This window comes from Hemitrygon akajei, chromosome 18, assembly GCF_048418815.1.
Source record: "Hemitrygon akajei chromosome 18, sHemAka1.3, whole genome shotgun sequence".
NCBI lineage: Eukaryota > Metazoa > Chordata > Chondrichthyes > Myliobatiformes > Dasyatidae > Hemitrygon > Hemitrygon akajei.
This window is the reverse complement of record NC_133141.1, coordinates 27,981,545-27,994,231: the sequence shown is the minus strand read 5'-3', so window position 1 is coordinate 27,994,231 and position 12,687 is coordinate 27,981,545. Positions and strand designations below refer to the sequence as shown.

The window sequence follows — 12,687 nt, the reverse complement described above, 5'->3', positions numbered from 1 at the left end:
TGCCTCACAGCACCAGAGACCTGGGTTCAATCCTGACCTCAGGTGCTGTCTGTGTGGGGTTTGCGTGTTCTCCATGTGACTGTGTGGGTTGTTAGGTTAATTGTCTGCTATAAATGACCCCTAGTGAGTGGGTGAGTATTAGAATCTGATGGGGAGTTGATGGGAATATGGGGAGAATAAAATGGCTTTACTATAGGATTAGTGTAAAATGAATGGTTAATGGTTGGCATGGACTCAGTGGGCTGAAAGGCCTGTTTGCATGCTGAATCTCTCTCTAGCTCTGATCTTTTGTACATATTGAGGTGATTTGCAGTATCCAATTAACCTATCAACCAGCTTAATTTTTTGACATGGGAGGAAACACAGGGAGAATGTGCAGACTGCACACACAAATCATCTGGAGCTCAGGATTGAACACAAGTTGCTAGATCTCCATATGACTCAGTTTTTGTGCATGAAATGGCTGCCATGCTTGAATATGTGCAAGGTGAGCATGAGTATTAAAAGTAGCAGTACATCTTGGTCATGCTTGATGCCAGATTTGTGTCTGCTTTCCTAATATTCAGACCACGTGAGTGATGTCATTAATCCTATTATGCCAATGGATCTGCTTATCAAACAGAACTCTTTTGGCTACTTCATGTCTTTGGTCCTTCATTGCAGCCTGGTGGGGGGTATCCTAGAACCTCTGATGTACAGGACCTCACTGTGGCTGTCCTCTTCTACCAAGATTTCAAGGTCAGCATCTGTGAATTGGGTTGTCTGTTCCCATTTCGGCTGCTATGCCTGTGTCATTAATTCTCTGCTCAGGGTTCCATGGTGGTTACCTCATCTATAAGAGGAGGAGGCATGTTTTCAGTGAGTTTTGCATTACCCACATAACTTGCGCTAACAAGGAAATAAATGCAATTGGCCTTTTAGAGTGTATGCACTTTTGGATGAGCCGCACATGTGAGGATCATATTGCAACAGCTCAACCTAGCATTTGTAGTACACAAAGATTTTTTTTATGTTCCTTTAAGACATAGAAGGAAACCATTTGGCCCATTGAGTCTATGCCAGCTCTCAGAGCAATCCATTAATCCTGTTCCCTCATATATTCCCTGGAATTTATTCTCCCCACATTCCTATCAATTTGCCCCAGATTTCACCAACATCCTGGGGACAAATTACAGTGGAAAAGTGATCTACTAACCACTTGTCTTTGGGATGTGGAAGGAAAGGGCATATAAGATAGCAAAAGTGAATGGGAAGTTGGATGATTGGGAAGCTTTTAAAATCCAACAAAAGGCAGCTAAAAATGCTATAAGAAATATGAGGGGAAACGAGCCAATAATATAAAGCAGGATACAAAGCTTTTTCAGTTATATGAAGAGTAAAGGGAAGGTGAGAGTTGATATTGAGTCACTGGAAAATGATGCTGGTGAGGTACTAATAGGGGACAAAGAAATGGCAGATAATGCATACTTTGCATTAGTCATTACTGTGGAAGACACTAGCAGTGTGTCAGAGGTCTGTGAGTGTCATGCTATTATGGATTATAATTATAAGATTATATATTATATTTTAAGATTATTATAATTCACTGGAATTTAGAAGATTGAGGGGGGATCTTATTGAAACGTATAAAATACTAAAGGGATTGGACAGGCTAGATGCAGGAAGATTGTTTCCAATGTTGGGGAAGTCCAGAACGAGGGGTCACAGTTTAAGGATAAAGGGGAAGCCTTTTAGGACTGAGATGAGGAGAAACTTCTCCACACAGAGAGTGGTGAATCTGTGGAATTCTCTGCCACAGGAAACAGTTGAGGCCGGTTCATTGGCTATATTTAAGAGGAAGTTAGATATGGCCCTTGTGGCTAAAGGGATCGGGGGTATGGAGAGAAAGCAGGTACAGGGTTCTGAGTTGGATGATCAGCCATGATCATACTGAATGGCGGTGCAGGCTCGAAGGGCCGAATGGCCTACTCCTGCACCTATTTTCTATGTTTCTATGAAGGAAAAAGTGCTAGGCAAACTTGAAGGTCTTAAGGTGGAATAGTCAGATGAACTGACCCCCAGAGTCCTGAGAGAGATTGCTGAAGAGATAACAGATGCATTGGTCATGATCTTCTAAGAATCACTTGATTCTGACGTGGTCTTGGAGGATTGGAAGATTGCAAATGTCACTCCACTCTTTAAGAAAGTAGGAAATTATAGGCAGTTAGCCTAACCTCAGTGGTTGGGTAAGTGTTGGAGTCTATTATTAAGGATAAGGTTTCAGGGTACTTGGAGTCTAATGATAAAATACATCAAAGTCAGCATGGTTTCTGTAAAGCGAAAACTTGCCTGACAAATCTAATAGAGTTCTTCGAGGAAGTAATAAACAAGGTGGACAAAGGAGAGACAGTGGATATCATTTACTTGGATTGTCAGAAGGCACATGAGGCTGCTTAACAAGATAAAATCCTATGGCGTTACAGGAAAGATACTGGCATGGATAGAGGAATGACTGACAGGCAGGAAGCGGTGAGTGAGAATAAAGGGGTCCTTTTCTGGTTGGCTGTCAGTGATTAGTGGTGTCCCTTAGGGGTCAGTATTGGGTCCACTACTTTTCATATTGCTTGTCAATGATTTGGATAATGGAATTGATGGCTTTGTGGCAAATTTTGCAGATGATGCGAAGATAGTTGGAGGGGTAGGTAGTGCTGAGGAAGCAATGCGATTGCAGCGGGACTTAAACAAATTGTAAGAATGGGCCAAAAAGTGGCAGATGGAATACTGTGTTAGGAAATGTACGAATATGCATTTTGGTAAAAGGTGTAGATTATTTTCTAAATGGGGAGAAGGTTCAAACATCAGAGGTGCAGAGGGACTTAGGAGTCTTCGTGTAAGACTCCCAGAAAGTTAATTTCGAGGTTGAGTCTGTGGCAAATGCAATATTCACATTTATTTTAAGGGGAATAGAATATAAAAGCAAGGAAATATTGTTGGGGCTTTATGAGACACTAGCCAGACCTCACTTGGAGTATTGTCAACAGTTTTGAGCCCCATATCTCAGAAAGGATGTGTTGTCATTGGAGAGAGTCCAGGGGAGGTTCACGAGGATGATTCTGGGAATGAAGGGATTAACATATGAGGAGCGTTTGGCAGCTTTGGGCCTGAACTCACTGGAATTTAGACAAATGCGGGGCGGGATCTCATTGAAACCTATCAAATGTTGAAAGGACTAGATAGGGTGTGTGTGGAGAGAATGTTTCTTATGGTGGGGGCATCCAGAAGTAGAGGGCACAGCCTCACAATTGAGGGACAACCTTTTAGAACAGAAGCAAGGAGGAATTTTTTTTAGTCAGAGAGTAGTGAATCTGTGGAATGCTCTGTCACAGACTGCGGTGGGGGCCAAGTCTGTGGATATATTTAAGGCAGAAGCTGTTAGTTTCCTGATCAGTCAGGGCATCAAAGGATATGGCAAGAAGGCAGGTGTACAGGGTTGAGTGAGATCCAGATTCAGCCATGATGGAATGGTGGAGCAGACTCAATGGGCTGAATGGACTAATTCTGCTCCTATATCTTATGGTCTTATGGAAACCTGCAAGGGAGAATGTGCACATCCCACACAGTTACACTGAAGGTCAGGATTGTGAGATGGCGCCTCTACCTGCTGCATCACTATGTTGCCTATTTGTGTTTTCTCTGATTGCTTCATGTGCCAGTTAATCAGTATCCATTGGTTACTATCAGTTACGAGAAGCAGTTACTCCATTTTTACATTCATGATTTGAACATTTGCATCAAATTAGTTCTTAACCTTTTCTATTTCAAAAAGAACACCCCATATTTTTCAAGTCTTCCCACCTAACCCTAGTATTATACTCTCTGCTTCCACCTCTCCAGGTCCTGGCATCCTTCCTAAAATGTAATATGTAGAATTGCCCACAGTATTTCAGCTGAAGCCCAACAATGTCAGAGCCTTCATTCTCAGAATGTAATATACCAACCCTTTTAAAGTGTCACTCTTAGTATGTTAGTCACTCAGTGGGCCACTGAAATTTCTCTAAATGTGATACTGATGTGTTGGTCTTATTTCATTATCAATGTTGTGTATTAATTCTCTGTGACAATGTGCCATTATGGATTCATCACTCTGGTGTAAATCAGAGGAACAAATAATGCACTTTACAAAGAATTTCAATCTTATTATGGTATGTACGAGACACAGTATTTACATAATTGGCTTGGAAACTTGCTATGCTATTGTCATATACTGAGCTCTCAGAGCAGCAGTGTTATGCTGCATGGACCTTCATTGTTTTGACAATATAACAGTCTCCTCAGCGTTTAACATAAGAGACCACTGAATTTAATTTTCTGGCTTCTCACTTTCACGGTACCAAAACAAACTGATCACTGTGATACAGTAATATATTTCAGCTAGATCCGAAGCACCTTGCTGCAACACTCAAACTTCACATCTTTAGTGTCATGCTCTTAGCATTGTAATCTTAACAGTGGCCCCTGTTGGTGGAACTGTGGCACCATAGTTTACTGACTTCTAAGTATGACACAGTAATATGCTAGGGCAAGTGTTTCTTTCCAGTCTTCATATATGAACTCCTAATGGCATAATCTGTATAATTGACTAAGAAAACCCAGGTTTTCCATTAACTGCTACCAGCCATTACAACATTTAAGATCAACAGTTGGCTTTAATGTCCCTGGAAAAATTAGCCAAGATTACAGGTTATGATTTGCTGTAAAGCATATACCTGCCATTTTCAGGTCAGGACTGACTTGGGTCCTGTATCGTGGACCCATACAGCTGACTAGTTTGTCATAGTCCAGGCTTACTCAAGAAGAATTGCTGCTTCAGAAATGTACAGAAAGAGGCATACTGCATCGAGGAGTGGACCTGAACAAGTAAGTCCATTAAGGAGTAGAGAAACTTGGAAGGGGGTGAATTATAGTTTATCTTCCTTGGAGTTTAGATTCCATTCCCAGCCAACTGTACAGATTAAAACACTTCAATTCAAGAGTTAAGCTAGGAGCAGGAATCTGCAGCTCAAGTTAGAAGTTATTTTAGGTCACGAAATTTTGTATGTTGCAAAAAGACATGTATTAGATGATTCTTAATTTAATTTCACAGGTGAGAAGCCATTCCACTGTGATGAATGTGACATGCGGTTTATTCAGAAATACCACATGGAACGACACAAACGGACTCACAGTGGAGAGAAACCATACCAGTGTGAATACTGCCTTCAGGTACTGTATTACAAGAGCCATGTGAATACTACCTACAAGATCTGTATTATAGGAACCATGTGAATAATGCATTTAGAAACTGTTGCAAGAGCACTGTCAATAATGCTAACCAAAACTGTATTACGAGTAATTCTGCCTACAGGAATATTATGTCAATGCTGCCAACAGAACAGGTAGTGCAGCAGCATTGTGAATACTGTATAAAGAAACTGCCCACCAGAGCAGTTTGAATGCTGCCTACAGATAGGATCTTGCAGGAATATTGTGAAATCTGCTGCCAGGGTGGTATTAACAGGAGCAGTGTTAAAACTGCCTACAGGAATTGTATTACAAGAGTAGGGTAATTCCTGCTTAGAAGAACTATTATTGAAGCAGCTTCAAACAAGAGAAAATCTGCAGATGCTGGAAATCTGAGCAACACACACAAAATGCTGGAGGCACTCAGCAGGTCAGGCAGCATCTATGGAAAAGCGTACAGTTGACATTTCGGGCCGAGACCCTTCAGCAGGACTGGAGAAAAAATGCTGAGTTCCTCCAGCATTTTGTAATTGAAACAGCTTCACTGATTTCTACTGGAATTTGTATTACAGAAGCAGCCTGCCTCCAGGAACAATGTAATTACTGCCAACAGGAGGTTTTGTGTAAGAGCAAGACGAATGCAGGAGCCTTGTCAGTGTAGTATTGTGAATACTAACAGAAACTGTATTACATGAGCATTATCAGTGCTACTTGCATGAACTGTATCACCATAATGTGTACTGCTGGAAGGAACTATTTTATAAGAGCTGTGTCAGTACTACCTATGAAAACGGTATTATAGGAGCAGTGGCAATACTGTCTAGAGGCTTCCTGAATATATTGACTTGAGGAATTGTAATAGCAAATCTGTGTGTGTGTTTGCTACAGTTCCTCTAGTGCAGTTGTCATGTCCATTCTTTTTGTGAGAACTGTGTTTCAGCAGCAGTGTCAATGCTGCTTGCAGGAACTGTCGACGTTACCTGCTGCTGAAGGCAGTGCACAAACTGCACCCATAGTGTAGACCCAGTAGTCAATACAGTAGTTCTAACACAGCTGCTGTTAGCAGTATTCGTACTGCTTATTTATAGCATTTCCTGTATGCTATGTTTACACTGCTTCTGTAAGACAGGTAGATCTTTATGGAGCACCATTAAACTGCTTCCAGCAACTGTATTGCCAGCGTAGTTTATGTAATGTCTTATGTGAGCTACAACACTGGAGCAATGTGAATACTGCTCAAAGGGAGGGTGTAATAGGGTGAGCGTGAATGCTGCTAAGAAGAATTGCATGACAGCAGTAGTTTAAGTGTTACCGAAGGTACTGTTTTACACAAGGTGTTTGAATGTTGTGCACACAAACTATATGTGCAGTCCTAAAAGAGCAGTGCCAATCTTGCCTGCAGGAACTATAGAGGAGTTGTCAATATTTATTGCAGCAACTATCACTGCCTTCTGGAATGGCATGATAGGTGTACTTTGTGGAGTCTATGGTGTTGTATGGTCAGATCAGTGTGGGTGCTTCCTTTAGCATGTGTGAAATACTTTATGTTTAATTTTTATAAGAACTGTATTCCACAAATAGCTCGTATGTTGCCAACAAAAACTACCGTACAGAGCCATAGATTTGTCACAGCTTAAGAAGCTGTTTGGTCCATTGTGTTTACAATCTCATCTATCCCATTCTCTCTGCTCTTTTCCCGCAGCTTGAGAAATTATTCTGTTATCAAGTATTTGAAATTTCTGATTCTTGCCATCTCCAACATAGTGAACTCCAGATCATCTCTACTGTTTAAAATGATATGTATCTTTTAATCACTATTTTAAGTCCGTTTCCCCCGGTTCTTGAATCATCTACTAATGGAAGCAGCTTCCCTCTATTAATATCTCTAAGCTCACCAAAATCATATCCATCTCTATCAAATCTCCCTTCAAGCTTCTTTGCTCTGGGAGGAATAATGCAAGCTTTTCTGGTCTAAACCTACAGCTGGAATCCCTCAGCTCAGAATATACTCTCATCATTTTTTTCTGCACCCTTTCGAAGATTTTCACATCCTTTTCAAAGTTAGGTGAGCAGAATTGGATGTGATGATCTAACCATCCTTTTACACATATTCAACGTTTTCCTGCTTTTGTACTCAAAATCAAAGACTATCATTGTTTCTTGCCAGAACTATAAATTACAAGAATTCTTTAATGCTGCATACAACAGTGGCTAGAGAAACTTTTTGAGATCTGTGCTGTGACTGTCCGCAAAAGCTCAATTACCGGTGTCATGATTATACTTCCAGTAGAATATACGTTTGAGAGCAACATCAGCTTTGGTCTAGAACAGTGGTTCCCAACATGGGGCGTACGCCCCACAGGGGGATAATTTGATTTTTAAGGGGGGCAATTCGAGAATGAGTTATTAACAGTGAATTTTTTCTAGTAAGTCTGTGTGAGTATGAGTGTGTGTGTGAGTTAATACATATGTGTATATACAGTATGCATACATAAAAATACTTGTGTGTATGTACATGTGTAATTGCGTATGTACTGTATATATAGTGTATCACCATCATTACAACCATCAAATGGCTTTCATAATTAAATTAATGAATTGACTGATTAGGAAGGAACGAATGAACAAGTCCAAACGTGTAAGAAACTCGTACGAGGTCGCGCCAATGCTGCTTTTTGCAGTAGCTTTCGGTTCTTGGTGGTGTGAAGGTGTGTACATCGCGTCATCTCTTTTAAACGGTGTATCTGTCTTTGTATGCTGTAGAAACAAATCGGCATTGTTTTATTTATTTATTATTATTATTTTAATATCACTTAATGTTCTTTTTTTTTTACAATTTCTTAGTAATTTCTTCCTCAGAACTTTAACAGTCCTTTGGTTCTTTTATTTTTCTCTTTCATGAATGCCATGTTCTTTGGAAGCTTGTTTAAACCAAGTTAATGGTCTTTTAGGCTTCCTCCAGGTGAATAGGAGTTCACTTTTTGAAAAATAAGAATTATATATCACCACAGGGGGCATCAGGATTTTAGAGGTGATTAGGTGGGGCACGGCCAAAAAAAGGTTGGGAACCACTGGCCTAGAATCTATTACAGGAGCATTGTGAATATTGCTACAGGAGCTGTTACTGTGTTGTCTCTCCTGCTTACAGTGACTTTTAATGGATTGTGCAATGTTGCCTGTATTTCTTGACCTTGCGTCATGCCCCTGGATCCATTACACAAAGTACATTTTTGTGCTAAATGCTGCCATATGGATGAAGACAGGGGCCTAGTCCAACCCACGTTGCCCCAACATCCTCTCTTGAGATTGGAAAAAATTACAAGCAGCTTCAGTCTCACAGTCTACAAAGACGGTGAAGCCTACACAAAAGATTATAAAATCACCCTAGCTATTCTGAGGAAATAGTTTGTGCCTTGGCACAGACCTATTTTCTAGATGGAAGGAGCTAGAGGGTACATGCTGGGCAGAAAACCAGGACCTCAACACTGACCCCACACCAAAGGTCCCACTCTTTGATCTTTCCCTAAACACAGTGGATAGTCCTCAACAAAATCCACGCATGCCATGAACAATGTGGTCATAACTCCACAAATGGAAGATACTATGTGTGTCAAGGAGTCCCAAACCATGGTCCAGAGTCCCAAACCATGAAACACATTACATCAACCAAGAGTGAAGTTTTATTTTCATTTCATACAAGAGAGGATGACAGCTCAGGAGAACTGAAACAGGAATAGTGTCAATACTAACTTCAGCAAGAGTCTCACTGCAACACAGCGAATGCTACCAACAGGAGAGGAATGAACAGTTAACATTTCAGGCCGAGACCTTTCATCAGGACTAGAAAGGAAGGCGGTAGAAGCCAGAATAAGAAGGTGGGGGGAGGGGAAGGAGTACAAGTTGATAGATGAAGCCAGGTGAGGAGAAAGGTGGGTGGGGGAGGAGGGATGAAATAAAAAGATAGGAAGAAAAGGTAAAGTAAATGGCCAAAGAGGAAGGAATCTGATAGGAAAGGAGAGTGAAACATGGGAGAAAGGGAAGGGGGGGAATCAGAGGGATAGGCAAGGTGAGGAGAAAAGGAGTAAAAGGGGAGCCAGAATGGAGAATGGAAAGGAGAGAAGGTGGAAGGGGAGAAATTAACTGGAGTTGGAGAAACTGGTGTTCATGCCATCAAGTTGAATTACAAGACCAGTGTGATAACTGCCTCCTGGAATTGTGCTACCAAGCAAGGGTACTACAAGAACTGACTTACTACAGCACTGTCAATACTGCATTAAAAAAAAATGTATTCTACTGCACATACATCTTACATATCACAGGAACAGTCTCAGTTCTGACAGGAACTGCATTACTGAAGCAGTGCTAATATTCCTTGCAAAATCCAATGTAGCCACCATCTTTATTGTGCTGATTGAAGCTGTTTTACAAGAGCACTCTCAGTGTTATTTATGGGATTTACACAGCAACCCTAACTGATACTGCCAATCAGAACTGTATTAGAGGAGTGGTGTCAATGCCTGCAAGAACCTTATTTCAAAAGCACTGTGAATATTACCTGCAGGTATAATGCTGCTGTACTAGATTCTGTACAAGAGGCTGCTTTAAACTGACAGTGTGAAAACTGCCTGCAGACACTTGTCAAAAGTGTCAAAAGGAACACTCTTACAGGAGCTAAATGAACTAAATGCAGGAATGGATGTCAATAGTCTGGGCAGTGTCTGTGTTACAGGATGTTTGTGTATACTGTTCATTCAACCTGAATTACTAGAGTAGTGTGTACACAAACTTGGGAATTTTGTTAAAGGAACTTCGTCAATTCTGCCTCACTACAGGACTTGTTCTACAAGAACAGCATTAGTATTGACTGCAGGAAATATTATACAACGTACTGTTTCATTGAGTGCTTTCCATATTTCCCAGGTGACATGTAGTCCAGACACAATCAGAACATTAACTGCATGTTACTGTTCTGCAAGAGCAGTGCTTAAACTACTTCACCCCCATGTGTCATGTTTGCTCATTTTGTGATGTTCTCACCTCTTGGAGATTGAATTCAAGCTTGTGGTAACTATAGAAAGAATGCAGATGAGATTCACCTGGATGTTGCCTGGAAAGGAGGGCTTTAGTTGCAAGGAGAGATTTGATAGGTCAGGATTGTTCTCACTGGAGCATTGGAGGCTAAAGAGTGACCTTTCAGAGGTTTATAAGATTATGGGGGGCATAGATAAAATAGATAGTTGGAATCTTTTTTTCCCTGTGTTGCGGAGTCTAGAACTAGAAGGCACAGGTTTAAGGTGAGAGGGGGGATTTGAGGGTACACTTTTCATGTAAAGGGTGGTAAATATCTGGAATGATTTGCTGGAGGAATGGCAGATATAGTTACAATATTTTAAAGGCATTTGGGCAGGTACTTGGATAGAAAAAGCATAGAAGGATGTGGGTTTAATCTGACTAATTACCACTGACCTGGTCTTTGTTTATTAGCGAAGTGGTAGAAGTTATCTTAAGTACAAATAAGTGATATTTACTTGCCAGTAACTTTCTCTGATGTCCAACTTGAAATCTGGCAGTGCCACTCATCTCCCATCCTTGGCTCAAGCATGGACTAAAGAGCAAAGTTTGGCATGAATGAGCCCTGCTAAAACAGAAGCCAGTAGGCATCAAGGGAAAGGCACTTCAGTGGTTAGAGTCATAACCTCATATGAAAGGAGATGCTTGTTGGGTCAATCATTCTAGCCCCAGGATATCACTTCAGGAGATCCTCAGGGTTGTGTCCAAGGTCCAGCTGTTTTTAAAATTATGTCAGTTCCCCTCCAAGTACAAACCATCCCAACTTGGAAGCATACTTATTGCTGGTCCTTCACCTTTATTGGGTGTAAACCCTGAAACTCCCATCCCCAACAACACCGGGAGCACCTTCACCACAGAAGGACTGCAGTGGTTCTAGAATGCAACTCATTATGGAAAGTTAGGGGTTGGTAATAAATGGCTACATAATAAAAATAAATAAATAAATTTTAAAAATTCTGTTATCACCTGAACAATATGAGTTGATGAAATCATGCCTATAGATTCTATGTTAAAGGAACAATTTGAATATTGTCACCAGTTATGGCTTTTGAGAGAACTGCAAACACCGCCAATGTATAAAATTAATACAACAAAATTGGACGTTCTGACTAGAGGCAATATTTTCAAGGGGCAATGTATAACTTCTAGATTATGAATACTTCCTGTCTAATTACTGCATTATAGGAGAATTGTGGTCACAATCTGAAGTAGTATACCACAGGAGCTCTGTCGCCTTGGGTACTTTATAAGAAACACCATGATAAAACCTGCTTAGCTGGTACCGGATAACATGAATATTTTGGAAAATTACCATAGCACTTGCAGTCTGAATCCCTTATCCCAGGAACAATAAAAATGTTTTCCACTATGTTATCTCCATAAGTCTATCAGCACATGGGCAGACACAGAAATGCTGCTTCAAAGAGGTCAGTGATGAAGATCTCAAGTGCCCCATCAAGAAAGCTCTCCTCTGACCAGCAATTGATAGAAACCACAGAGTATCCATGTCACATGGACAAGCTAAATGAGCACCTGTAAAGAGACCTGACTTTTCCGCCAGAAAATTGCTTTTTACGCTGTATGTCAATGATTTGGACTATGGGATTAATGGATTTGTGGCTAAATTTGCCAATGATACAAAGATAGGTGGAGGAGCGGGTAGTGTTGATGAAACAGAGAGCCTGCAGAGAGACTTAGATAGTTTAGGGGAATGGGCAAAGAAGTGGCAATGAAATACAATGTTGGAAAGTGTACGGTAATGCAGTTTGGTGGAAGAAATAAATAGGCAGACTATTATTTAGATGGGGAGAGAATTCAAAATGCAGAGATGCAAAGGGACGTGGGAGTCCTTGTGCAAGATACCCTAAAGGTTAACCTCCAGGTTGAGTCAGTGGTGAAGAAGGCGAATGTGATGTTGGCATTCGTTTCTAGAGGTATAGAATCTAAGAGCAGGGATGTGATGTTGAGGCTCTATAAGGTACTCGTGAGACCACGCTTGGAGTATTGTGTGCAGTTTTGGGCTTCTTATTTTAGAAAGGATATACTAACATTGGAGAGAATTCAGAGAAGATTTACAAGAATGATTCCAGGAATACAGTATTAGTAATAAAATGCCCAATTAAACTAATCCCTTCTGCCTACGCATTGTCCATACTCTATCATTCCTTGCGCGTTCATGTTAAGAGCCTCTTGAACACCTCAATCGGATGTGCCTCTGGCAGTGTATTCACGAGACTCACCATTCTCTATGTAAAAGCTTGCATCTTTGATCTCCTTTGAATTTACCCCGTTGTGTTAAATGTATGCACTCTAGTATTAGACATGTCTGCGCTGGGAAAATATAACTGGTTGTCAATC

General features: G+C 40.8%; 1 protein-coding gene across 5 annotated transcripts in view; it reads left to right on the top strand.

Annotated features, from left to right (window-relative positions):
* LOC140741222 (zinc finger protein 148-like) overlaps window positions 1–12,687 on the top strand; it is a 118,103-nt gene that overhangs the window by 84,395 nt on the left and 21,021 nt on the right. For all 5 annotated transcript variants that reach the window (XM_073071174.1, XM_073071177.1, XM_073071176.1 and 2 more), the window contains one exon: window positions 5,123–5,241. In XM_073071174.1, coding sequence (XP_072927275.1) covers window positions 5,123–5,241 — 119 coding nt within the window. The remainder of the gene's footprint in view (window positions 1–5,122; window positions 5,242–12,687) is intronic.